The following is a 27977-nucleotide window of genomic DNA, read 5'->3' as shown; positions in this document are numbered from 1 at the left end:
TCACTAGGGTCGCGGTGGGTGCTGGAGCCTATCCCAGTTGCCTTCGGGCCAGAGACGGGTGACACCCTGAATTGGTGGCCAGCCAATCGCAGGGCACAAGAGAAAAACAAGCATTCATGCTCACACTCATACCTAGGGGCCATTTAGAGTGTCCAATCAGCCTACCATGCATGTCTTTGGAATGCGGGAGGAAACCGGAGTGCCCGGAGAAAACCCACACAGGCCCGGGGAGAACATGCAAACTCCACACAGGTGGACCGACTTGGATTTGAACCCAGGTCCCCCACTGTAAGGTCGACGCGCTAACCACTCAGCCTCCGGGCCGCCCCATTAAGTGTAATATAAGTATAAAATAAAGTACATAAAAATGTCAAAATCCACGCTGAAACTCGCGAGCAAAAGACGAGATAAAAAATGGCGGAAGGTGGGAGCTTTGCTTTTTCTCCGACGCTGAATTGGGTGGCACTCAGAGCTGAAGAAGAAGCAATATTTCACCGTAGAAGAATGACCGAGAAGGACGACGTCTTGCCACTTCCTGGTTTCTTCGGATTATATTAAAGACTACAGCGAGCCAATTCCAGCTTTGTTTGGATTTTGAGTCGCCGTTGAAAATGCCTCCTAAATATTGAGGTTCCTTGATATGCTAAAGGCGTAGCACACCTTTGCGGCAAAAATGAATGTACACTGTGGCGTTCTATTGTACATAATTGATATGGTAGGAACAATGTTAATGGGTTAAGAGGGAGACACAGGAAGTGAACGCTCTTCCCCTCTGGAGATGCATGCGTGTTGTGGCCATCTGTATGCTGCAAATAAATAAAAGTAAATGTTTTCTCGTGTGGACTAAGGAACTCTGCCTCTGACTCTGAGGATTAAAAAAATGAACCAGCATTATGAGGGAAATTGCGCCGTAGATACGGTCGTGACGATGGACATGGGGCCTCTCGGAAGGAGGATGACAACAAAGTTGGAGCGATTGAATTTGGCAATCGGCTTGACAGTATCAAGACAACAACAACAGCAATATTTGCACAAGAAAAAAAACAGCGGTGACCATGTTCCTCGTGCGCCAAAAACTTCTCGCAAAAACTCCTCCTGAAAAGCTCCCCTACGGTGCCTCCCGAAGATCCCATGTGTAGGTAGGTGGTAGAAGATGCATCTGTACCAAAATGTCTTTGCATTTTTATATTCATTTTAATGGCCTAATAAATAACGTTCTTGTCTTTTTTTCTGTTTTTTGCATGCATACATACATGTTTCATACAAAATTGGTATACTTGTATAACTTTTAAAGGAGTTACAGGGTAGTATTCAAGATCATGGAATGAATTATGCTAATCAAATGTAAAATATGCTTGTACTTACGAAAAATCCAACTTACGAAACCACTTCTGGAACCAATTAATTTTGTCAGTAGAGGTACGTAACACTGTAATTTCTTGTCTTTTGACTAGACCAGCAATGCTAAAAGGCCAAGGTTTCATCTTTAGGGCCATAATGTGGAAAATAAAAGTATGGCAAAAAAAAGCAAATATACTCTAGGCGCACAAAAAGGAACGCACTACGTATGCACTAGTTAAGCAGGAACTATAGTGCTGGGGACTAAATGACTGAGGAGGCGGGGGTGTTTAAAGTCGAAGCGTCGTAAGTCGAGAACATTGTAACCCAAGGACTCTCTATATACTTTAACAATATCCAAGTGAAATGTATCGATTCCACTTTGTTTAGTAAATATTTGGCTATTCAATATCAGTTATGCCTGATTAAATATTCTGCACTTCATAAGTATTGCAAAAAAATTGCTCAGGCAGGAATGTCAAAGCCAATATTGAAGTTTATTCATTCATGGTAAATAGTTTCACAAAAGATTCATTATTGAATAAATTTGCTTGTTAGGTTTTCTTCTTTATTCCCCTGGAAAGTCAATTTGTTTAAGCCACAGAATCAGAAATGATTAATTACATTGTACCTTTTAGGCTACATAGAGAAAACTAAGTATACTGCGTACAAAAACATTGTCGCAGAACTAACATTCACATTGAAACTGTTTTAAAATAAGAAAATGCATAATACCTATCTGTAACATAAAGCTTGTGTTCTAGTTGTATTCCCTGTAAATCAATATCAATCATAATAAATATACCCCGAATTGAATTTATGGCCACTCTTGTTTAAAGTATATATATATTCATTTGTGTCAGGGGAGTCAGCTGTGTTAACTGCCTCTTCCCGTTGTAATATTCCAGACGATTTAGTCAATCAGCATGAGCCTATTGTCCAAGCTGCGAGGCCCTCTAGTGGTGAATTTTATTACCATCCCCACCCCCAACTCAAAGGCCCCGTCTTCTCGCCACCAGTTTACTGTGCCAAAAATCTGTCTGCCCCCTGCTAATGGATTAGACCCACCACACCAAAACAATCGTATCAGTTGTATGTAGTCGGACATTGTTAGCCGTTGTAATTTGAAAGAGTCAAAGCTTTTGAAGCGTGAAGAATAGAACAAAATAGCTGAACTTACAAAGACATAAAGTTCAAATGCATTTCCATTTTCCAACTCAAAAGGGGAAAAAAAAATCTGGAATGTTTGTGTGTTCGTTACAAGTCGATTTTATAGGTGTTATTGATAGTATTTGGCAGTTTTGTTTGTGCTCCATTTATACATTCGGTTCATAACAGTCTATGAACATTCTGTTAAAAGGATGTTATCATTGTTTTTGAGCAAAGCCTAAATGCCCCTCTCCCTTCTTCTCAGTCAGCAGTTTAGTTTAAACACTGCTCCTTGCTCAGTGTTCCCGACTTCTAAGTCTTTCTTTCCTTTCCCACTCCTTATGAGAACACACTGTTTGACTTGAACAGATTCCCCACAATCCCGCGCACTGATTTCAAACAGTTCCCATTATCCCTCACAGCTGTGTTTTATTGTCCGGGTTAATGAATTTGTTTTGTAGAGGCTTTTGGGTTCCCTGGCACTGGTGAGGCGAAGCAGGCATGTGGGCAATGTGTGCACACATGCCTTGTGTGGGACTTCACTGATTTCAATTCTTTGAGCTGTGTGTGTGAGAAAATCACGTCATTTTTATCTGGAGTGTTTCTTTCAATACTCTGTTGCTTTTTATCCATAGTTATCGTGTTTCCCCCTTAGCATTCTAATCTCTATTCCAATCAATGCAAATTGATTTAAGTCAAATAAATATAGGCACTACCAGTTTGCTTATTATATTCATTAGATGTTAAATGTTTGTGTTATGTTAACTTTTCTTCCTTACATGAATACTAATGCAAATGCATCTTAGTCTTCATAGTTGTTTTGGGGGGCTCATAACTTCTTTTGCTAAAATTCATTTTTTTTTCTTCTTCTTTTTTCCCCCCACTGCAGCTGCCTCATAATGTTGTTGAAATACAGCAGAGGGATCTGTGAGTTGAAGGGTTAGGGTTTAGAGCATCTTGCATAATATATGATGTTATTTCTGAGATATGTACATATTTGTGAAAGTGTGTCTTCATCATAATGACTGTAAGAAAGACAAGACCTTTAATGAATTGAGAAATATTTAACATCCGGCTGTGCAAATTCATTATTCAATTCATCACAATACAATTTGTGGTGCTGAACTTGATAATAATTCATAAATTGTCAAAAACTGAATCAATTAATTTTAAACGGACCTGTCATGACTGTAATAAATTGTGTGAGAGTACAAAATGTTCACTTTGGTGTACAGCTCTACAGTTACTTGTGCCTTTTGCCGATCACTTTGTCACCAATATACACTCCACAAATCCTTCTTGTATATCAGCACATAGGTCGTGCAATGTAATTTGTCATAACCATCAATCTCTGGTAGTTGTTGAAAGTTTCCTGTGTCAAACACTTCTAAAGATACAGAGGACTGTGTGTGCCTTTGAGTATTTGCTCAAACACCGATGTAGCCGAGGTCAACCATGTGCTTGTACCATAGTTGAAGAGGAAAATGCCCTCTGGTGCAGGGGAAGTCCCGCACGGCTTCATCCTCCACCTCATCCTGGGATGATTACATGCATGGGAGACAGGGCTTTAGACTTCCTTCAACACTCACACAAAGGCCTGTACACAACTTTGGGGACAACGGTACCCTGCATCAAAAGCAACCCCTAAATTACACTCAACATGTATGACAAAAACATTCAGGATCTTATACTTTACTTACCCCGTGGCACTCTTTTTTTTTTCAGGGGGACCAGTCTTTTATCATCTATTTTTTGTCTGCTTACACCCTTCTTTCATACTTTTCATCTATTTGGGCTTAACTGATTTATTGTTTGAATTGAGTATAGTTCCTGGTCAGAAAGAGACTAAGTGGCTGAGAGTGATTTGTGTTGTCCTAGATCTCTCTGTGCATGTCTGTTTTAAAGTATGCACAGGCTGCACTCACGCAAAGTTTGGGTATTACAGCACCTAATTATAAAGCAGAGTACTTCGCCAGCTAACACGGACTGCGGTGAGACGTGAATTTTCAGTAGAGACGAAATACATTGGTTGGTAGCTACTTTGGTCTGTCAGTGACTTAGTAGAGCTGTTTGAAGCGGGCAGCACTTCTCTGATGCTTTTTTTAATGTGTGCATTGGCCTCAGACCGCACATGAATAAGTTGAATTCAAAGTTCTACACATAATATGTCAAAGTACTCTTTGTTCAGTATATTAGCGAGTAACTTCTAAGGTGTGGCTTCTATTTCAATACATATGGCATTTTTTCTAGTGTTTATCTAGAGTGTGTATGGCTCGTAAATGTTACACTGTCAAATCCTGGAAGCTTAGCTGATGTTCTTGTCAGCTCTGTTTCAGTTTATCTTTTTTGTCACAGTGTCAGCTAAATATCAGAAGCACATAAGCACATTTTGACCGGAATTTGGCACCTTTTTTGTGCACATTATGCTTAAAGTGAGCTGTCTCCAGAAGTGGTCCTCCTTGTGATGAGTGTTTCATTATTGTCTCTGAGAGGTCAAATGTCTCACTTGAAACCTTCCAAGACAGTGGTGTGTCACAGTATTTTTTTTTTCATGGCCAACACAATTTTTTTCTCTTGGCTACAGATTGGAAGACGAATGAGTACAGAAGGTTTTAGAATGCATCAGAAGAAAAAACACCGACATAACATAATCAGAATATGAGAAGCTGAATGTAATGTTTGCTTTCATTTCGCTCTCTTTCCAAAAGTATTTACTCTAAACGTGGGAACAGACATTACTCAGAAGTCTGCTCTTAAACCAGTCAACCTGGCAATTAACACTCTCAGAGGGCAAGATCGTTTTCCCCCTCTAACCTGCACTCATCCTGCTCATTTGCCCTACTGCCACTGAGTATAATAATAAATATCCATCCATGTGCAGCCATCTCCTATTCCATTTTGGCAGCCTTGCATCTACCCTGTTGTCTCGTCACATCTTCAACACAGTTTCTTAGTCCAGGTATATATCATTGCCCTTCTTTTGTTATGAAACTATAGCTTCTCCCACTCTTTTCCCATCTTTTACCGACCCCCCTGTTTGAATCAGCTGCTAATTGACAGCCAGTCATAACAACTCGCCTTGCCTGTCCAGTCACTGCACCCTAACCGTCCGGTTTCTCAAAGCATAACTGTGGCAGTTTTAAATTGGCCCCTTGGAAACTTAATCTATTTGAGATCAGTAGCAGCCGAATTTGCTGCCCCTTCAATCGGTTTTGGAAAAATTGGCGTGAAAATTCCAGATTAAATCATGAAGGAATTCCGTTAGTGTCTAAGGCAAGGCAGCAGGCCCCCACAGTCTACTGTGAGATCGGGTGTCGACTCAGGTGAACAGACAGAGGAGTGCCCTCTGTCTCTTTGCCTCCAAACGAAACTGAGTTAGGGGCTCAGGGGAGCTGTAAAAACAGGGCACACCAAGCCAAACATCACAGACACTGATAGATTTTCTTTAGTCCTTAAAAAACACTGCAGTTAAGGGGTGAAAAAAGATATTTTTAACCCTCCGCTAACAGCAATATTTTGTACATAAATGTATTTACATAACTGTACATTGCAAAACACATTGGTCTAGTCACTAAATGTTGGAATCCCAGCTACCCCTGTAAGTATAAGCATTTTGGAAAATGAATGGATATTGTTAAGGTTGCATTAAAAAAAATTGAACGAATGTATGTACTATATACACAACTACAGTAATCCCTTGAATTTAATGGATAATGTAGACCAGACATGGCTGCGATAATGAAAAAAACGCAAAGTAGGGTCACCCCTATTGTTACTAATTTCCATACTATAGTAATCCCTCGAATATCGCGGATAATGTAGACCAGACTTGCCCGCGATAACCGAAAAAGTAGGATCACCCCTATTATAAGTACCATACTGCATGTTTTTGCGCCTATACAGAAATACAAGTACAAAGGTGCAATTAATTAAATATTACAGATATAAGCTCATGAAAAGACTAATGTATAAATATCTAAATGAAATTTATATATATAAAAAACACCATAACGCAAGACAATGCGGCCGATACAGTCATTTCTTTCCAAATAGAGAAATGATGAACAGATAAAACACTAAACAAAATAATTTTGATGTCTGTGAATGAAATTCAAGGAAAAGAAAACACATCTTGCATAAAACGTGAAAAAACTCACTTACTTGTGCCTGCCATCTTATATTTTACCGGTTGTTAAATGTGCTCTGACTGGCCAGCCGCGAGTAGCCTTGATGTGTTCGTAGTGTTTACCATGTCAGCACACAATAGTTTTTAAGGCTGATTGAAGGTCTTGCGGTTAATCATTTATATATATATATATATATATATATATATATATATATATATATATATATATATATATATATATATATATATATATATATATATATATATATATATATATATATATATATATATATATATATATATATATATATATATATATATATATATATATATATATATATATATATAAGGATTTTAATAGCTTATTTTTACAAATGACTTCCCCTAATATTAGTTCAATCTCCTACTATTACGCCAAAATCAGTTTTGTGTTCAGAGTCCTTGCATTGCCAAAAGTTGAAGCTTGTGAAACCAAACAACTTCTGCGTTACGTAACAAAACTTGTATACGTAGTAACCAATAGATTTGCATTTGATCTGCATTTTAGAGTTTAGAATTTGATTTTTTTTTCAGGACTATGTCTTAACCGTTTTAACTCATATGACAGAATGCCTGGAAAAGTTATAATCCAGGGATGTAAGGATACATAAAGATTCTTATTTACAGTCGTATGAAATAGTTTTGGCATCCCTGATCATTTTCAATATTTTCCATTATAAATCATTGGATGTTCGGATCAACAAATTCCGTTTAATATGTCATATAGCAGACAAACTGTGATATTTGAGAAGTGAAATGAAGTTTATAGGGTTTACAGAAAATGTGCAAAAAATACTTAAACAAAAGTAGGCAGGTGCATAAATTTGGGCATCCTCGTTGTTTCATTGATTTGAATACCTTTAGAACTAATTATTGGAAAACAAAATTTGTTCAGTAATCTCATTGACCCTCTACCTACATACACAGGTGAAGCCAATCATGGGAAAGGTTATTTAAGGTCACCAGTTGCAAGTTGTTGTCCTCTTTGCATCTTCTCTGAAGAGTTGCAACATGAGAGCTTAAAAACAACTGTCAAATGACCTGAAAACAAAGATTGTTCAACATCATGGTTTAGGGGAAAGGATACATAAATCTAGCTCAGAGATTTCAGCTGTCAGTTTCCACTGTGAGAAAAATCTTGAGGAAATGGAAGAGCACATGCACAGTTCTAGTTAAGGCCCAGAGTGGCAGGCCAAGTAAAATCTTAGCTAAGCAGAGGCAAATGATGTTGATAACAGCCAAACTCAACCTACAGACCAGCCCCAAAGACCTACAACATGATCTTGCTGCAGATGGTGTCACTGTAGTATAATATCCGGGATCTTGTTCTTTCGGCCACGAACCACAGCTCGTGACCATAGATGATGGTGGGAATGTATATCGACCAGTAAACAGAGAGCCTCGCCTTTTGGCTCAGCCCCTTCTTCACCACGACGGCCCGGTGCAGAGTCCGCATCACTGCAGACGCTGCACCGATCCACCTGTCGATCTCCCGTTCCATTCTTCCCTCACTCGTGAACAAGACCCCACGATCTTTTCTCTATTTTGAAATAAATGACCGTATCGGCTGCATTGTCTTGCGTTATGGCGTTTCGTCTTTGTTACCTTGCAGTTTTGTGCATGTCAAGACTAATTTGTGCACATATAAGCATATATGCGAGAAAATACGGTAATATTATTTGAACTTCCAAAACCCTCTCTGTACTATTATATAACTCACCCTTTTACAATACTGTTTACTATTCCTTCACTAACAAGAACAATTGTTAAGAAATAACATTCACTCATTCATTCATTTTCCGTACCACTATCCCAGCTGACTTTGAGCACCACGCAGGGACACCCTTAATTGGTGGCCAGCCAATCGCAGTTAAGAAATAACATTTAATATTAAATGAAATAAAGATTGTACTGTACTTTGTTGTGATGATATTCATATCCAAGGCCATGTTCTTCTTGCGGCAGTTTACACTCAATCCTTTTAAGACTGCTGAATGTTATTATCCTGATCTCCTGTAGCTCTGTTTTCCTAAGGAACATAAATCTGGGCTTTATTTGAGGCAGCATATTTGTAAGTAAACTAATGCCCCACAAAGTTATAGGAGAGAACCGTTTTTTTTTTGAAGTTTTAACAATTATAAAATCAAGGCTTTGGCTGCCATTTGTACCAGAAGACCCCCCTCCCCCATTTGGATTGAATTAACATTCTCTTTTGCCAATATCTTTCTTTTCATCATTCGGCCTTTAAAATTTTGTATCTGTGCTTGGGACATGACTTTCTCAAACCTTAAGGCAATTAAAAATTGTTTCAGATTTTCCTTCAGATTAGACTTTTTTGTACACAACTACAGACAGAGTTCTTCAGACATACCTAAATCAACAGAGCATACTTACATTTATGGCCATTTTTAAATATGAGAATGCATTTTACTAGTTTTCACCAGAACTTCATTTCTTGTTGCACTGTTGCAAATAGCTCGTAACTATGTTGAGACACCATCAAAATTCAGAAAAAGGCTCCTGTATTCACTAAAAAATAAATAATAAGACCAGGGGTGTCTGTCTGTGTACTCATTTTTTATCGAGCACAGTACAGCAGCTTTATCAAACTATTTTTACACTCTTGGGTTCCCTTCCACTTGAAAAATGTTCCATCTGACTCAGTGATTTAGGAATGTCCAGATGCATAAATTCCCTTGTCATTAGGATGTTTCTTTTCCTTAAATATATCACGTGCTGCTTTTTTCTCCTGATATTATTAGTTGTCCAAAACTTCCCCAAGCCAAGACAGAGGATATGCTCTTAACCTGGGAAACGTGAATGAAAAGTTATCTGTGACATTGTCCTTCATTCTCCTAAAAGAAAAGGACGTGCCGGTAAACCATGCAGGAATAAAACAAACCACCGGTATTACAGAGTGCAGGGAGCTTGTTAAAATGACCCCTCTTGGCGCCCCGATCGTTGGTGTATGCCATGTTTTAAGTACAGTTGACAATCACTCTGAAGCACTCAGCATCCATTTACCAAGCTTCAAGGTTGTGACCTTCCTTTGCCACTTTGTTGTGGTTTACTTTAAGTGCATTGAAGGTTGTCTTTGTTAGTGAAACAACTTAAAATGTATTAAATAGCTGCCTTTGATGCCTTTCTTTTGCCCGGTGGCTGACGTTGAGGCACCGAGAGTGAGGTGACTTCACATTACAAATGTCTTCCACTCACTGTTTTGTTCAAGAAAATGAATGTTAGTGAGGTAGTATTGTTATTATTTTTTGATTAACGTGGCCCGGCCCCTATTTGAGTGTTTTCTACCTCAGGCACAAAAGAACAGAGGCCTATTGCCTGCTTTATGGCTCTGGTAAACAATAGCGGGTAACACAACAGGGGGTTAAGTTGTAAGTCTGGTGTAGTCAAGATACAGAAGTTTATTCCCATGCGAACGTCATGCAAACAAGTAGCGTAACTGTATTGTACAGTCAGAGAAGATTTAGTAATAGCACTTCCTATGAATTTAATAGGAATTCTTCTGCTGGTCACCAATGAACAAGACAAAAATGTAGAACATTGATTCAACTATAATACTAGTCTGTCTACCGCCACTCACTTTTAATTCTATTGATAATTTAATATTACAGTCCTATTTTTTTCCTGATAAGATTCATAGATTAATCCATTGAGTAAAAGCGAGAACATTGTATTTATGTAGTTATCCTCTTAAGTGACTTGTTTCCCCCTTACATGTGCTTTCTTTTGTTCTTCTCTTTCAGCCTTGAATAAATCATTTAACCAACAAATCCACTCTCTTACAATAAAAGGAGTTGGACTTCACTGTGAATAGTTGGTGTCTAAATAGACACATGTGAAATAACATTCACCTACAGCGTGTCATTTATGCTAAATTTACTATATTCTTTTGAGGCCATATGGACTTTCCTTCATGTGAAAACGTCCAGGTTTTCTTATTCCATGATCTCTCAAACTGAATTGCAACCTACTTTTGATTCATCTGGAAACACTCAAGTCCATATGTGCTATTCAGATGTAAAATGTGTGCTGTCATATTGTACTAGCGAGCCAACACTGTAAACGGGTGGCATTTGGATGATGTGACATTTGCTTCCGCCTATTAGCCTTATTCTAGCCAAGCTGTTCTGAGTTACACTGACAGAAAGTGGGGTCACACTGATGCGCACTGATATGATTGGCACCTGGGAGACTCATGGTTTCACACTTTGTGGATTATCCTCCATTTTCCAACACATTCTGCCTAGAGACTGTAGGAAGAATGACATCATGATTGGCCAATGGAGGTTGTGGGTTGCGCATGTGTCATCGCACATTCACGATCACAATCAACTCCCAAATCCAGAAAAAGATTACATTAGGATGTGGAAACTGTGTTTCAGTGCAGCGATTATATAATGTAATAGAAAGTAATGGTAGGAAAGGGGATTTCAGCTGGGAGCAGGCTTGTAGCTGCAGCGCATGCTTGTATTTGTAATTTATTGCCTTCTTTCGGTGAATAAATTGGCATAAGTCTACAGACTTCAGAGACATATATTTTTTATACCTGCTCTCCACCATGTCTGTGAGTAATCATAAAGGTGTGTAATCAAGGCCAGAAATGCCAGGTAAAAAATCCAGCTGCCTGCTGTACTTCTTTAAAATTAAGATTTACATTAAATCCCTTTGTTTGTGACTGTTCTAATTGTAGGCTTTGAATCAAACTGCAGTTCAAACAGCTATGTCTTTCTCCCTACCATTGTTTTCTTCAATTATGGGCCCCATTATCCCATATTTTACTAGTAAGCACTTCTAAAAATAGATCAAGAATTTGCTTGGGGGGCACTCTGTTTGTGGTGGTGGTTTTATAGAAGATTGGGTATTAGTCATAATTGTAAATGCATGTGTATGGCCTCAGCTCATGAAGAGGGACGAGGGAGCAAAAAAAGTATTTGGCAATTTTATGTGGCTGTTGCGTTTTCCCAGCTGCTGGAAAACTTACAGTATGTGTCCCTTCCAACCAGGGGCACTCATTGAGTGGGTATTTTGAATCTGTTGATACACTTATACACTGATACAAACTTCGGAGGAGTGTACACCTGCTTAACACAGAACCCTTGGAGATTAGCCCAGGTACTTTCCCCTCTCGTTTTTTTGTGGGGAAAAAATACTTTCCTATAGAAATACAAGTGTACACATCCTGTCGACAATCAGCCAAGGGAAAAAAAGTAGAGATCTGGCAGGGCCTATCCTAGGAAAGCTGGGTTTAAAAGAACAGAACCAGCAGGCATGCAGTACCGTTTTATATGGCTCTTGTTCTTACCCTTTGATGATGCTGTTTAGTTTAGGAAATATCTAATAAGTCAACTATTCTGTCTAATGTCCTGCCAGTGGCTTTACTCTTTGCACAGAGGCCTTGAAACACTATCTCTTCCCCAGCTATAATATACATTTAAAATTCCCATGGAGTCAGTTGGAGAGAGTGCTATAGAGTGCAAGGGGGCAGCTGAGCGTACATGCGCTAATAGCAACCATGTGCATGTTGATCATGCTGAGTTACAATAGGATGCCCCTTACCTTACATGCACAGGGAACTCGCTTTTTCAAACCAATGTAATCAGTGAGAATCGCAGTAGCTCACTGAATGTAAACATGTCCGTTACTGTGGTCCGGAAACATGGTGTGATTGCCAGCCCACTGTGACATTTTGAATGTGCGTACATTTTGTGTTGTGGTTTATTTAAATCGAGAATGAAAAAAAAACATAAAACATTGGATAGCTGGATGGACGGGATGTTCCATTTTTGTGGGCCCGTTGCGGTGCAATTTCAATGGCTATTCAACTTGTTTTGTGAATTTTGTATTTAGTTTATACAGAAAAGATTTTCATATTGATATTATAATTTAGTATATATTTAGACATTTTAATATTTACATAGAGGCAATATAAGCGACTGGTTATGTAAAAAAAAACTATGAAAAACGTACGTGTTTCATGCAACATGGAAACTTGCATTTTAATTGTTATTAACCATTGGTTAAAAAACTGCCTGCCTACTTAAACAACCGTCCTCCCCAAATTTGAAACCAACAACAGGCGGTAGTACACTCTGAATGGTTGCTAGGCAATTGTAGGGCACAAGGAGACTAACAACCATGCATTCACACATAGGGACAATTTTTAAGTGATCAATCAGCCTCCCAAGCATCTCTTGGGACGTGGGAGGAAATTTTCATTTTGAGTTTAGTTTCCATTCAGTACGACATACTGTAATACATATTACTTGTTTGTCATGGGTCACCCCATTGGAGATTTGGAGCACTTAATTAGTAGTGATAAGGAGTCAACAATTGGTAGATTGAATTATTTGTCCAGTTTTAATCACTGCAATCTAGTCTTAAAACCTATCATCTGGGCACAAAATATTTTTTTATTGCTGCAATAGTTGGCGTTCTACACCTGGAGCCAAGTATACAATTTAGGTTGCTTTATGTGTGATACAACAGCCAATGCAAAAAAAAAATTGGAATTTACTAGAGTAAAGCCTTTCTTCAAGATATCTTCAATACTTCCAAATACCTACATTATGTTTAAAACTACAAAAAAGCTCCTCCAGCATGCTTATGGTTTTGTGGCTATGCGATGCCCCCTTTCATTGGTGAAATGCTCAATGTTTTGAATCAAGTCAGCTATTTGGTTTATAAAGAATCAGAACACAAGAGATTTCTGCAAAGAAGAAAATACTCTCAGGTTTATTGAATACTAAACGTTGTCTTTTTCCTTAATTAGAGTGACTCATTTTTTTCCGTTAATTTATTATTTGGTCTGCACATTGCTTATCTGGTTCATTGGGGATTTCTTGAAGATTTTTTTTAGATATAGTTGAGTCTAGGTTTCAGCAGAAATGAAGGCAAATTAAAAATGAGATTATTTACATATCACCAAGCACACTGTTGATCTTATCTATTAATATCTGATCACGCATTGGCGTGGTAAGGGATATATTGGTTGCGTTTTCAACTTGAGAATGAAAGTGTTTTTTCTCTTCTCCATACAGATGCATAAACATGAGCAGAGGCAGAGCAGACGAGGCTCCTGTGCAGGCATTGACGCCTCATCTCGTCACAGTGGGAACGGGCAGGACAGTGGCTTCGGCAGCGATAGTGCTTGCATCCGAATTGTCCAAATTGAGCAGCAAAGTGGGACCAGTCACCACTGCATAGCCAGGCCTTCCCATAAATCTACTATTATCAAAAACCTCAACTTCATTCCCTTTGACATTTTTCTTACTGCCAGTAGGCTGTCTGTCATGGCTTATGAAGCTTCTATTTCCCCACACACTCCCACTTCGTTGGACAACACGCAGGATCAGAAAGAGCCCGCTCCAAAGGTAAACAAAAAGTGATTTCTTGAAAGTTCCCCCTAGAACGGCTGATCTGAACTGGTCTGAGTATATGCTTTTGTCTGCATTGGATATTTTTTGGGTCCATATTAAGCAAGTAATCATCAGTTATCTGTGAAAATGATGCTGAGCATTTCTGATGCCCAGTTCCCAATTCAGTTACAGTAAGTAGACTACTGTTTCCAAACTATTTGGACGTCTGGAAAGAGTTTGTCCTCGTCCAGACATTTTTTTGCCATATCTATAGACACAACAAAGTGTCTCATTTGGTTATTGCTGGGAATCTAGGAACTCATTTTCTCACTTGCCATGAAGTTGTAATCCATTTGAACTCCTTCTCTTACTGGTATAAGCATTTGTGCAAGAATTGCACTGAACACACTGGAATTTCCAAGAACAAGAATAATTTGGGAAAATGTTATTGCAGATTTTTTTAACAGTTTGAAATAATCGCTTGCCAATGCAAAAAATGCAAACATGCCATGTTGTGACTAAAATGGCACCTGAGCGTTAATCACAAAACCTGCATAACTACTCGTTGTCTGGGTAAAATATTGGATTTTCTACCACTGAAACTGGTCAATTTTGTAGCCAGTTTTTATTCATTGCTGTATTAAATAGGTAATTACACTGTGAATTTAATCAATCAATTTTCCACTTCTTTAGGTAGGAAAGAGTGCTTTGAACCAGCCTGAAATCCAGTGCGAGTCTTCTCCACCATCCATATCACCATCTCCAGATCCTACTGCCCACGTTGCCCTGACAAAACTGACTGCCGAAGACATACTCAACAGCAATGTCTCATCTCCTGCAATGCCGAGAAGCAGTTTGCTGTCTCTAAACTCCCAGTCAACCCCCAGCCGCTCCTCAGCACGCCTGGCTCTCGGAGTGACAATTGTTAGGCAGCCTGGAAGAAGAGGGGCTACTGACCAAGTGTTGGAACCTTTGCTCTATCTGCAGTTGGTCCAACCTTCTGCTCTTCTCAGTTGCCATCATCGCAAACAGAAAATTGAGTTATCTGTGTTTGATGTGTCATTAAGAGGAGTGGCTTCAGACTACAAGTGCCTTGGTATGACAGAAGATATTAATTTTATACTTCTTCATTATGCACTCAGTTATTTTTGTTCATTGATTCATCTAATTATTTTTGTTTGTGTCATTCTGTTCAGACCAAGGGAAGATTTTGCCTGAGTCTCTGGATTATAATGTGTGCTGGCTCCAGACAGCAGGGGGTGACGTAGATAGTGAGACAGGCATCCCTCCACCTCTGGTATGCCTACAGATTAAAGACTTCCTGAATGGACCAGGTAGGATGAATTCATTTTTTACACAAACTCTTGTTCAAAGATGAAACCTAAGATGAAGATGATTGTTCTACACATTCTTAAACCGTTTTATTCACATGCAAAGTATGAGCAAAGCTCCATGGGGCTTCATCGCTTATGTCCTGTGGATTTGCTTTTTACAGGGCTTGATCTATTTTTAGACTGATATTATAACCATATGAGTAACCAGAAGCTAACTGTTTTTACCAAAGGGTTTGTCTTGTTTTATCCAAATTGATCTGTAGCTCCAATGAAGAAGTCTGAGTGGGCTTTTGCGCGGATGAGTAACTGGAACTTTGCCATCCCTTTGAGGATTTAATATATCCTTGAACAGCGTGTGTAGGTACAGGAAATCCATCTCAGTTTAGCTCGGTGATCCCAGTAGGCTTGTTGGATTGTAGTTGTTATTGATGGTTGGAGGAAAATGTTGCCCCCTAGGCCACCTACATCCCTTCCTGCTGTCCATGAAGAGCCCTCAGCATATTTGTCCACTAAGGATCATTCAGCACGGCACAATGCTTCTCTGTACATCGTAACAAATAAACAATGAAGCTACACATAGATTTTCATCTGCTTTAAAAAGATTGAATTGAATTGAATGCTTTTATTGTCATTATAAAAGTATAATAAGATTTAAAACTTTCACCACGTAGTGTACAAATAACAAACCGAGAAATAAGTAATCAATAAATAAGAAATAAATACATACAGCAGTCAAACATTAGTTTGCAAATGCATCAATGCATATCATGCATTCATAAACAAATGAAATGTTACACAGTTTAGACATTTGTAAATTACCTCAAAATATGCATTGATAATGTATAATGACAATAAATGCATTCAATTTCAATTCAATTCAATCCTTTTAAAGCAGATGGAAATCTGTGTAACTGCATCGTTTATTTGTTGCCATTTATTTAAATTTATATATATATATATATATATATATATGTATATATATATATATATATGTATATATGTATATATATGTGTGTGTGTATATATATATATATATATATATATATATATATATATATATATATATATATATAAAAGCTATTACATGGTACAAGTTCTAAACTAATCAAAACACCATCAAATGACAAATGAATGTTCGTATCGACAACAGGCAGTTTTGTGCGGTCTCCTAAATGTGAAAAACAAATGGGATATGACAAATTCCACTTAATGGTGAAGGGCAGGGGTGACGAACAACACACGAAGAGAAAACAAATTATAGAGTCAAAGAGCCACACCACGCACTGACCTGACAAAACAGACACACCCACACACAAACACACAATTTAAACCATATTATTCACCATAACGCTTTCTTCCCCTTACAAACAACAATGTGTTCATTTTAAGGTAAATGTCCACCCTGAACACACATCAAATGAAACTTAGCCTGAGTTAACTCATCAACTATCCTGGAGGTTGCTGTGGCAAAGAGCTGCATTCATCTTGGCCAGAAGCCGCATGCGGCTCAAGAACCACGTGTTCGCCACCCTTGGTGCAGGGGTCAGGCGAGTGTGGGATCGATTCACACTTAGTGGTTGAATTTTTAGTCGTGCGAATGGTTATCTGTCTCTCTGTATTTCCTACGGCTGACTGGCAACCAGTCTAGGATGTAGTGAGCCTTTCGCCCCAAGTCCGCTGGGATAGGCTTCTCCAGCCACTGCTAGCCTTGAGAGAATTAGCAGTACAGGAGATGAATGAATCAAAATAGTTGTATTTTGAGGAGATGCTTGGAACAATTTCCCTGCCAACACATCTCTTAACAACTCTGTTGCCCTGCTCCCAGGACAAATGTCACATGTCGGAATGCAATGGAAGTGTCTCTAGGCAACCCTGAGCATCTCTTTGGCCGCTGACACTGAATGCAAATTGCTACCAAGAAATATCACCGTTTCTTTTAAAAGTCGTTAAGTCGCCCGATTCTCATTTAGTCTATAGCCACCCTTATAGATCTCATAATTGATTACTTTCGTACTGAGCACACACGCAAATGAGAAAGACAGGTTCCAGGCTTGATGTGAGGTTGACCCTGCCACTTGCACACTCCCCAGGTTAGCATAGTTCGGAAATATGTGGAATTGGTAACACGTGCTCCTGATTTACCTGAAATCTATAACCCCCCTCGCAGACACCACCCTGTGTGTGTGTGTGGGGGGGGGGGGGGGGGGGGGCGCCAAGGACCGTGCTGGTGTTACTTGCTGAAAAACTGCAGCAGTTCTTTCTCATCTTTCCAAAGAACAGTCTTTCAAAAGTTTTATGGGCCATTAATATTTATTTTGTAAAAAATATCTTGATTATTGACCATTCTAGTTTTTTTTAAATTATTGTTATTATTTTTTTCTTAATACTTGCCAAATCTATTTGTTCTTAGTGTACAAATAACACTGAAACACTTTAGACCTGGTCTATTTGTAAATTATGGCTGCTTTGCTGGCTATTCTTACCTCTCAATAGGCAATTTTTCAGTATTTTTAGTTCATTTATTAATACTCTTGTCAGTTTAAAGTTATTGTGGAATTTCTTTGACCGGAGGGTGCCAACATTTTATAAATGTGTCTATATGCTGCGATTGTCTTGTGAATTGTATTGAACTGTCAACAATGGAAATGGTTTCTTGTGAAAGTCCTTCTAATAGTTTGTTTGAGTGTGTTTACTTAATTGTGTCATGTTTTGTGAATCTTGATTTGACAAGGCTTCATATTTGATATTTTTAAATGAGATGTCAAAAGGGCACATACGGCTACGGGGCTACTTCTTGCGATGTCTTTAAAGCAATATGCTTGCAATTTCAGAAGCATTTATTCCATATGACCATTTCAACCTACCCTCTCAAGGATGCCTAGACAAGAAGTCATGCTTAATGTAAACTGGATGGTTTCTCCGCACAGTCATCACTCTCCCCATTTAAAATAACTAATGCATATAAATACAGCATTTGGATATTCAACTACCCAAGTTCAAGGTTCCTTGCCAATTATTAAAAAGTAGGTCAGTCTTTTATGTTTTAATCAGTGATGGACTGTTACACACTCAGATGGTGTCTTGTCTTCCTTTTGTCATTGCTAAACAGTTCCAGTCTCATATCAGGTCAGTCTCATGTCCAAAGATATAAATGCTACCATTTGGAAATGAGCGATCAGACTTCCCTCCAATGAGAGGCAAGAGGTGATAGATTAGCTAGAACAAATTGGAACCATGACTCTTCTATGTCCCTGGTTTCAGTCAAAGTACAGCTTCTAAAAGATGTTGTCAGTTACTGTATACAAGCTTGCACACCTCAGAAACATCTAGATTAGAGGACATTCCAGTGTGATTCATATGTTAGTTGAAGCCTATATATATATATATATATATATACAGTAATCCCTCGAATATCACGGTTAATGTAGACCAGACATGGCCGCGATAAATGAAAAAGCGTGAAATATTACTACCACAATACAGGTTTTCATGCCTATACAGATATACAAGTACAATTATCAAAAATTGTACGAAACACTAATATATTAATATCTAAATGTAATCTATATATACAAAAATGTAAATACTTTAAATACTGTACTTTGTGAAAATCGTTCCTCTCCGCTTGATATGAATTTAAAAAAAACAGGTTAATTGGAGTTTTAGTCCAAGTCCTTGAAGAGGAGCCCTCTTTCAGCAAGGTAGAGCTTCGCGTTCGGGTTGGAACAGTTTTTGAAGGCTTTTTAGATCCAGGCTTTCCGTTTGCTCATCCAGTATACAGGCAGCAAGGCTGCCTGTATTCTTGGATGTCTTTTTGTGGCCCTGGGTCCATTGTCTGCAATATTCGAGGGATTACTGTACTCAGGTGACTAAGCATGGGATCAAAACATATCAGGTAACAAAACCACCTAAAAAAAATAAAAAACACCATTGTCTGTTATTAACGAACCAGTCAAAACATAGGCTTTGGTAACTTGCTTTTTAAAGTATGAGGATGGTCGAACTTGTTGATTCAGGCTGGCTTTACAATGAATGATGATGATCCGCACGTACAGTTAATCTTTGAATAAAAATGTCCGGGTAGGCATCCGGTTCCAAAATATTTGTCGCTGCCTGTTCCGGCCGGGGCCAGGTCACGGGGCAGACCTCGCTCGTCGCCGGCATGCACCGTCGGCCGACGTCGCCGGCATGCACCATTGGCCGACGTCGCCGGCATGTGCCACCGGATGACCAGCCAATGCGGCCGGCATGCACCGCCTGCCATTTTCCTAGTGGCAATCGGAAGACAGGGGAGTGGCTTCCGCTTGTGAGTTTCAGCGTGAATTTTCCAATTTTTATGATTTTTTTTTTTTCTGAAAAAAATCTTCGATGTCGTGAAGCTGTGAAGTGAAGAAGGATCATAGTATATATATGTATATATATATATATATATATATATATATATATATATATATATATATATATATATCATCTCTCATCTCATTTTCTGAAAGGCTCTATCCACATTAGGGTCGCGGGGGTGCTGGAGGCTATCCCAGCTGACTTCAGGTCAGAGGCAGCGACACGGTACATTGAGGAAGAGTTCCCTAACATAATTGAAGAGAATGGTTATTTTCCGAAGCAAGTTTTTAACAAGGATGAGACTGGCCTTTTTGGAAGAGGATGCCTTCCCGGACATTCATATTCAAAGATGAACTGAAAGTGCCAGGGTTCACACGGATCGCCTTACGCTCATTATCTGTAGGGATGGTGCAGCCAGCATTAATCTACTAGTTTGATCGTCCTCCTGCTTTAAGAAACAAGAACAAAGCCTTGCTGCCTATCTACTGGATGAGCAACATGAAAGCCTGGATCATGCATGCCTTCACAAAGAACTGGTTCTTAAACTGTTCCATCCCGAACCTGAACCTGTACCTCGCTGAAAGGGAATGCCCTTCAAGATTTGGACTGTGCAGGAGGACTTGGACTAAAACACCCATTAATCTGGTTTTTGGATTTATGTCAAGCAGAGAGGTACTATTTTCGCTGTGAATACAGTATTTAAAGTATTTACATTTTTTAATTTATTATATTTAGATATGAATGTTAGTCTTTTCATATGCTTATAACTGTAACATCTAATAAATACACTTTTGTAGTTGTACTTGTGTACTTGTATTTTTATACAGGCATGAAATCATGTTGTATGTGTATGTAAATGTATATATTTACATATCTGTATGTATATATATATATATATATATATATATATATATATATATATATATATATATATGAGGCTCTTTTTTGACTTTTTGGCTATCACAGGTAATGTTTTAAACAAAGGCTTGCACAAACACCCTCTTTACATACAGGCAGTGTGTAATTGGACACATTGCCACCTGGGTCTGACAGTGACTCTGCTGTCAAAAGTCAAGCGTAAAATGTGAGGCTGTGAATCAAAGGAAGCGAAAGATGAAAACAAACTGTGCAGTTCTTGCACAAGTTCAAAGGGAAACATTGTCACGCTTGACCTTGCCAAAAATATATGGTAACTTGCTTAAAAAGCATATTTTATCCAAATACCGCTGCTGTTTTGAAGAAATATAGATGTGTATGCAACTTTTTTAGACCATGTCTCAGAGTTTGTGTCATGCTAATCAAAAATGACATCAGAGAAGGCCTGTATATGGTTTCCCCAGCCTGTTCATATTAGAGAATGTTGTCTAAAATTTTGGAACAACTATCATTCATATTTTCTACCTACAGAAGTGATGCATTCTCTCTGTTAGGAGTTGCACTGGCTGTGACTACTGTAGCTTCTTTAATAAAACCCACATTTTTTGCTATATATATATTTTTTTCCGGCCGGCCTTGCGGTTGAGAGGTTAGCGCGTCGGCCTTACAGTTCTGGGGTCCTGGGTTCGAATCCAGGTCGGTCCACCTGTGTGGATTTTGCATGTTCTCCCCTGGCCTGCGAGGGGGATCTCCAGCTACTCCTGTTTCCTCCAACATTCCAAAAAACACACGTGGTAGACTGATTCGACACTCTAAATTGCCCCTACGCATGAGTGTGAGCATGAATGGTTGTCTGTCTTCTTATGCCCTGCAATTGGCTGGCCACCGATTCAGGGTGTCCCACCGATTCAGGGTGTCCCGGCGCAACTCGCAACTCTTGTGAGGATAAGCGGTTCAGAAAATTAATGAATGAATATTTTTTTCCATCACAAGCCCAACCCCTAACCCAGACTGTGGACATAATATAATGACTTGAGTACAGGCAAAAGAAGAAAATCATGTTGTATACACGTTCACTAGCACATTAGTCGGATAAACCAGTTGGACTTTATTTCCAATATTATATTTAATGACTAATATTGCTACTCACTGTGAATTGCACAGCATCACTAATGTTGCTACAGGATAAACATCATACCTGTTTCCACCGTTGTCATTTGATTTAACACAACATTAGATTTAAAAGGCAGTAGAAAGGCTCAACTATGAATTTGTATTATAAAATGGAGACGTCTCATTCTAATTCCTCAGACTAAGCATCAGTATCAGCTTCCCAACAAGTATATTTGAAACTGAGGTTTGCTGACATCTTGCAAGTTTCCCCCGATGTGTCACAAGATGTTGTGCATGACATTACAGAAGTTCTAAGGTTTTGTGCAAATTTAGAGGCATATTTTTTTTCAAAATGATACCAGTGTAAGAATATATGAATTGTAAGTGCTCTTGGGTATTGGAAGTTGCCGTCTGTGCTCCATAGCAATTAAATCCTTAAATAACCGCATTACTATAGTTGTGTTAAGTTTTATTTATGGTTAGTTTGTGTATTTTGGCTCTCGTCACAGTATTAAAGGAGTTGGTCAACTCACAGTTCCGAGTTCCTAATGTATCAATGAAGAATTCAGGAGTAGCCTCAATTTAATCATTGCTATCCAGTTCAGTCCACTCTCTTTTCTCTGGGTCGGATTAAAAAGAAAATCTTGACAGCAAGGGCGGGGTTGATGAGGATGAGATCTTGTGGAAAATTAAAATATCTGTTGGTCTTAAAGAAGAGTGAGACAAGAAGATGGACTACATGAAATAAATGCGGGGGAGAAATGGGTGAAAAGAGTGGGAGTGGACAGTAACTCAGACAAAATAAGCAGCTGCATACGCTTCTTATTCCTTCTCTGGAAAATTTCATGGCATAAGTCAGGTGGAAATGATAAGCTACATTGCACACCAAATTGCACCTAATGCCGCCCTCCAGTACCATCCTTCCTTTTTACTATCTGCCTCACTTCCACTAGATTAAACAAAAGTATCCAGGTTGTAGTGACTGAGTCTGTGTGCGACTTGTCTCTCCTGGCAGCGCTCCTATTCATGTCATCCCATTCTTGTACATACCTGGGAATGATACAGTACATACAGAACTCCCCATAGAAGCAGGAATGCCTTGAGGATACCATGTAAAGCAGCTGGACTTGTTTTGAGCTACTTCCCTCTCCCATCATTACAGCCAAGTGGAAAAATGGGATAATGGAAGTGGTGTAACACAGCATGGAGTTAATTCATGTGTCTCTGTAAATTCCAGTCAAGTGTTTGAAGAGTTCACTGCACAAAGGCACAACTAAAAGACATCTTGAATTTATGTGTCTTTTATGAACAAAAAAACCCTTTCATGCTCTTCCACATTCATTTATGTTATGTATGTTTGATTATGAGAACAGGAGAGTGAGACTGAAACCATCTGTTCTTTAACACTTTTTTGCAAGCAAAGCTGAACCATCATAGAAAGAAAGAAAGAAGTTTGATTTATGAGACACGGTAAAACTCAGTGTCATGTGGGTCTGGTAGCAGCACATTTTCTTCTCTGGTGCACTGGTGAAGTGTGTCCCCTTTTTTATGGAACTGAATGGAATTTGTTCAGATATTGTAAATTTTTAAATTATTGATTCCACCCAACTTTATACAGTAATACCTTGACTTACGAGTGTCCCAACATACGAATAATTTGAGATACGAGGAAAATTCTGAGCAAATGTTTGCCCTGAAATACGAGAAAATTTTTACACACGAGCATACAATGCGGCGGCTAAGTGGTCCTTTTCAAGCTGCGCTGGGATATTAATGACGAGAGGGAGGGGCTTCTTTTAATATAGATAAAGGAGAAATAGTTAGTGGAATCTGCGAGGACTTGAAAGTAGAGCTGGGCGATGAAACAATAACGATAATTATCGTGAAATATTTTTGATAATATATTAATCTATAATATTAACGATAATATCAAAAACGTTTGATAAAAAATGGATCATTTTAAATTGCAATTACACCACCCGACCACAACAGAGAATTGGGGCGCTGTGCAAGATGAACGCTAGTTCCAGACCAACGCTCAGGAGAAGAGGATGATGGGCAAACGTGTTTTGGCATGTTAGCAATAGAGGCTAACACAGCGCATGTACGCAAAAGGACAATAACAAATAAGCGATTAAGGGATGCAGAACGACACCAAGCCAACCCACTAAAAGATCCAAGTGAATTTTCCCTGGCGTTTTCTTTCTTTTTTTTTTTAATGCCTCGTAAATACCTGTGCGTAGAGAGCAGCCCTATTGAAAATGTCCTTAACCCTCTGTCCTCATTTGAGGACAGCCTGTAATATCTTTCTTACTTGATATCAAGGTGTTTCCCCATTTTATGAAAATGTTCTGAAATTGTTGCAAAAATCTAAAAGTTCTTATTTTGGGTTAAAATGGGTTAAGTTCATCCAACTTTTTTTGTAAATGGCCATATATGAGGTAGATTTACACTTTCTTTCTCTGACAATGGTATTTAATGTCTTCAGTTGATTATTTTATTTATTTTATATTGCACAGTAACTTTTGGTTTGAAGGTAAATTTGTAAAAATAAAGACGCCTGTCAAAATTTGTGCAGGTTTTATTCTTTACTTCTCATGGTGTAAAGAGGGAGTTGTCCTATCTTTATTGCACAACAGAACAACAAAAAATTTCATATTCTCTTTTCTTATCAAGTAAGGTAATATAGTTACTTTATTATTTGAATAAGGAGGAAAGTAATTTATTTACTTATTCACTGAAGTTTGAAGTTTCAAATTTGAAACAAAAAAGATGTGACAGTTATCGTGATAATTATCAATATCGACTGATATTTTTTTTCTTGTGATAACAATTTTTGTCATATCGCACTTGAAAGTAAAGCAAGAAGCTGAGAAATGGGATACTTCGACACCAGCCGTAACCTTTAACGTGAGTCGTGGCTGGTTCGATAACTTTAAAAAACAAACTAGGTATATACTCGTTTGTGAGGCACGGGGAAGCAGCTAGTTCTGACTCAAAAGCCGCGGCGGAATACATTAACACCTTTGCCTCGGTTACAGCACGGCAAGGTTACATCCATTTTTTAGTGTGTATAGTAAGCAAAGTTCATTTATGTTAGTTTACGTTATGTTATGTAGTGGTACAAAAGTAGCGAACCGAACGTGTCAAGTCTCTCCTCCACCATTAGTAACTACCGTCTGTCTCAAAAGTAAAGACTCCGTACAATACTGCACACAATAATATGACATTAACCACTAGATAGGTATTTGTTACTTTGTGAGCGTAGGTGGTGAATTAGAACAATTAAAAGCATGTTTCCATTGTGATATCCTATTTTTATGTGGTTTTTTTCAGAGGGTGGGAACGAATTAATTTGTATTTAGTTATTTTATATGGGAAAAGTTGATTTGCGATACGAGTAAATTGACATACGAGCTCGGTCCTGGAACGCATTAAGCTCGTTTCTCAACGTATTACTGTATTTATTCAGGTTATGTCTTGGGTTACCAACATTACAAAGTCTTGTTTTAGCATTTGCCTAAACTGTACTATATAACCCACCACCAAATTCCCTCATAAAATGAACAGTTGAGTACATTTTGATTTGCATACACTGTAGCAAAACCACAGTTTGAGCCACCCACAAAGCCTCAAAAGCAGTGAGTGTGTGTGAGCATTACTTCATAAATACTTTACAGTAAAGCATGAGAGATTTTTTGTTTTGTTGGTCCTGAATCTAGTCCAGTGAACTTGTAAAATTTTGAGAGCACGGTGTGCTTGCATTTAAGGTATCCGTCTAATTCCATCACTGTACTTTCCTCCCCAGCTGAACTGAATTTACAGTTCTCTCGCCCCTTGAAAATCACTCCAACACTGGTCAAACTGGAGCAAACCAAGGCCTACCTGAAGAAAATCTTGCCAAACCACACGTGGAACACCGTGACTCCTCAGTCATCCCCTTTAAAGTTGCCAAGCAGGGCCTTTTCCCCACCCCATCAATTTCAAGGCCTGACTAAAGTCAGCAGCATGGATTCCTTGGCTTTGACCTTCCACAAGGTCTCTGTCCAAACTACACAGGTTGTGGTTGTCCTGGAGACGGAGGCACATCCAATGAGACCTAGCGTGACTGTGTCTGTGTCATCTCTGATGGGAAGTCTCAACTTGAAGTTAGGCCCAAGCATTGAGGGTGAGTAAAGCAAAAATATGTGAATCGTTTGCATAAAAATGTAATATAGTGATGCATGTCTAATGTGTAAAAATATACCAGATACTACTGTATTTTCCGAGTATAAATCGCCCCTGAGTATAAGTAACTTCAGCCTTAATTATACACATAATAGAGAAAAAAAACAATATATTTAAGTCGCACTGGAATATAAATTGCATTTTGGAGGGTATTTTATTTTATTTTATCAGAAACCAAGAGGTAAAATGGAGGAAAAACAGCATTCTAAATAGGCATCTGGTAACTTAACAGTTTTTCACATAACTATTGCCTAAAAAAACACCTTCAAAGGCTGACGGCGGTCAGAGAAAAAAAAATCCATACATAAATTGAATTTGAGCATAAGTTACTGGCCTAGCCAAACTATGAAAAAAGTGTGACTGATAAGTGTGAAGGTAATCTGTATTCATGATTATAATAAATCAACGGTCACTTCAGTTTACATTTACAGCAAAGTAAACTGTACTTTATGGCCACATATCGGGAAAAATGTACACTTGCTGACAGTAGACAGACTTGAATTCAGAATTCATTCATTTAAAAGATTTATTGCTATGAAAACCATTACAACAACTTGTTTAGAATGATCTTACATTCATGAATAACTTTTTAGTCAAAATGTTGTATACTCTACTTTATACTATAGTATAGACATTGCATTTATTTACAAGTTAAAAATAAAATCCATTGATTGCTGTTACTAAGCTACATTTTTTTATGTTTTCTTGACAGAATTCATGAAATCTAGCTAAAATAAATTCCAGTACTATATATTGCCCCATCGTTATTCAAAAGGCAATTTTAAAGACTCACAAACAAGTTTTGATGACATTGCTCTTGTGCAACACTTGAGTGACAAATACCCTGAAAAACTTGGGAAATATTGCTGGAACTTTTAATTGCTTTTTTATAATCACACGTGATTATGCAAGCTTTTTTACTCTATTTTGTTTTCTCTGGTGGAATTCAATTCAATTTATTGGCGCAAGAAAAGCACAAGGCTAAGGGCCATGTAACGAGTAGAATAGAATAGAATCTTTAAGTATGGCGCTCTGTCTTGAAATTATCAGAAAAGACCACACATACAATAAGACCAAAACTATGATATGTCGGGAGTCTGTGACAGATTAACAGCCTTTTCAGATCTGAAAATCCTTACGTAGGGTTGCACTGAGCCTAAAGACAGCTTCGCATTTGAAGAAAAACAACCACAAAGCCACCATCATTCCTCACTGTGGGTGCGGTGTTCTTTTGTTGATATGTTGTGTTATTTTGCACTACACTACCTTAAAAATGATGGCTAGTAAATTATAAATTCATCATTGGTTTCATCATACCATAAAAATGTTTCCAGCATGCTTTTGGGATTCAGCATGTGTTTGCTAAATTTAGCCAGATTCTTGACTTGTTTTACCTATCTTTCTTCCTTACTCCATAGCCCAGACACAAGTACTACAGTAAATTGTTTTCACATGTAGGACACAACCCATGCTTGCCATATATTCTACCGGCAAATTTAATGTGGCTGTAGAAGGCCTTTTTCCAATCTCGCTGATCAGTTTTCTTCTTGTCGTTTTTGCGGTAATCTCACAGCCAAGTGTTATTGACTTGACAAGAACAGCCTTCAATTTATTCCTCATTAAATAATTTAAATGTGATAGGTCAGTTTTTTCCTTAGCCAAATGCCCGCTTAAAAAAGTGGGTACATGCATTTACATTTTCCATAGATTCAAATTATATAATAATGAAAAGCTTTCACTTTCTATATGATAAATTATAACAAAAGAAACATCTATTTCCCTGAGCAGTAGATGGAGGTTTCAATTCCAAGTGGCGTGTTTGTACATGTTACATTGCTGTAGCTGCTCTCACTACAGCTTTTGAGGGACAAAAGACAAAATTGTAGCAGGGCTACATAAGTGCCTGCATCTGCTTTACAGATGTTGATGCAGGGTTACATTATACTAGGATATATGTGTCAAAGCATCTAATTTAAACCTCAAACAACTAGCATTTTGTTTACTTAAGTGTACTTCACTAAACAATGACACAATCATACATGCTGCCCCAATTTTCATCAA

At 38.3% G+C, this 27977-nt stretch overlaps 1 protein-coding gene across 4 annotated transcripts in view; it reads left to right on the top strand.

Annotated features, from left to right (window-relative positions):
• vps13b (vacuolar protein sorting 13 homolog B) overlaps positions 1–27977 on the top strand; it is a 341198-nt gene that overhangs the window by 224121 nt on the left and 89100 nt on the right. For all 4 annotated transcript variants that reach the window (XM_077598167.1, XM_077598171.1, XM_077598169.1 and 1 more), the window contains exons 35-38: positions 13708–14040; positions 14719–15121; positions 15222–15359; positions 25498–25857. In XM_077598167.1, coding sequence (XP_077454293.1) covers positions 13708–14040; positions 14719–15121; positions 15222–15359; positions 25498–25857 — 1234 coding nt within the window. The remainder of the gene's footprint in view (positions 1–13707; positions 14041–14718; positions 15122–15221; positions 15360–25497; positions 25858–27977) is intronic.

Source organism: Stigmatopora argus, chromosome 4 (assembly GCF_051989625.1).
Source record: "Stigmatopora argus isolate UIUO_Sarg chromosome 4, RoL_Sarg_1.0, whole genome shotgun sequence".
NCBI lineage: Eukaryota > Metazoa > Chordata > Actinopteri > Syngnathiformes > Syngnathidae > Stigmatopora > Stigmatopora argus.
Note: the sequence above shows the minus strand (reverse complement) of the source record. Positions and strands in the feature narration are given on the sequence as shown.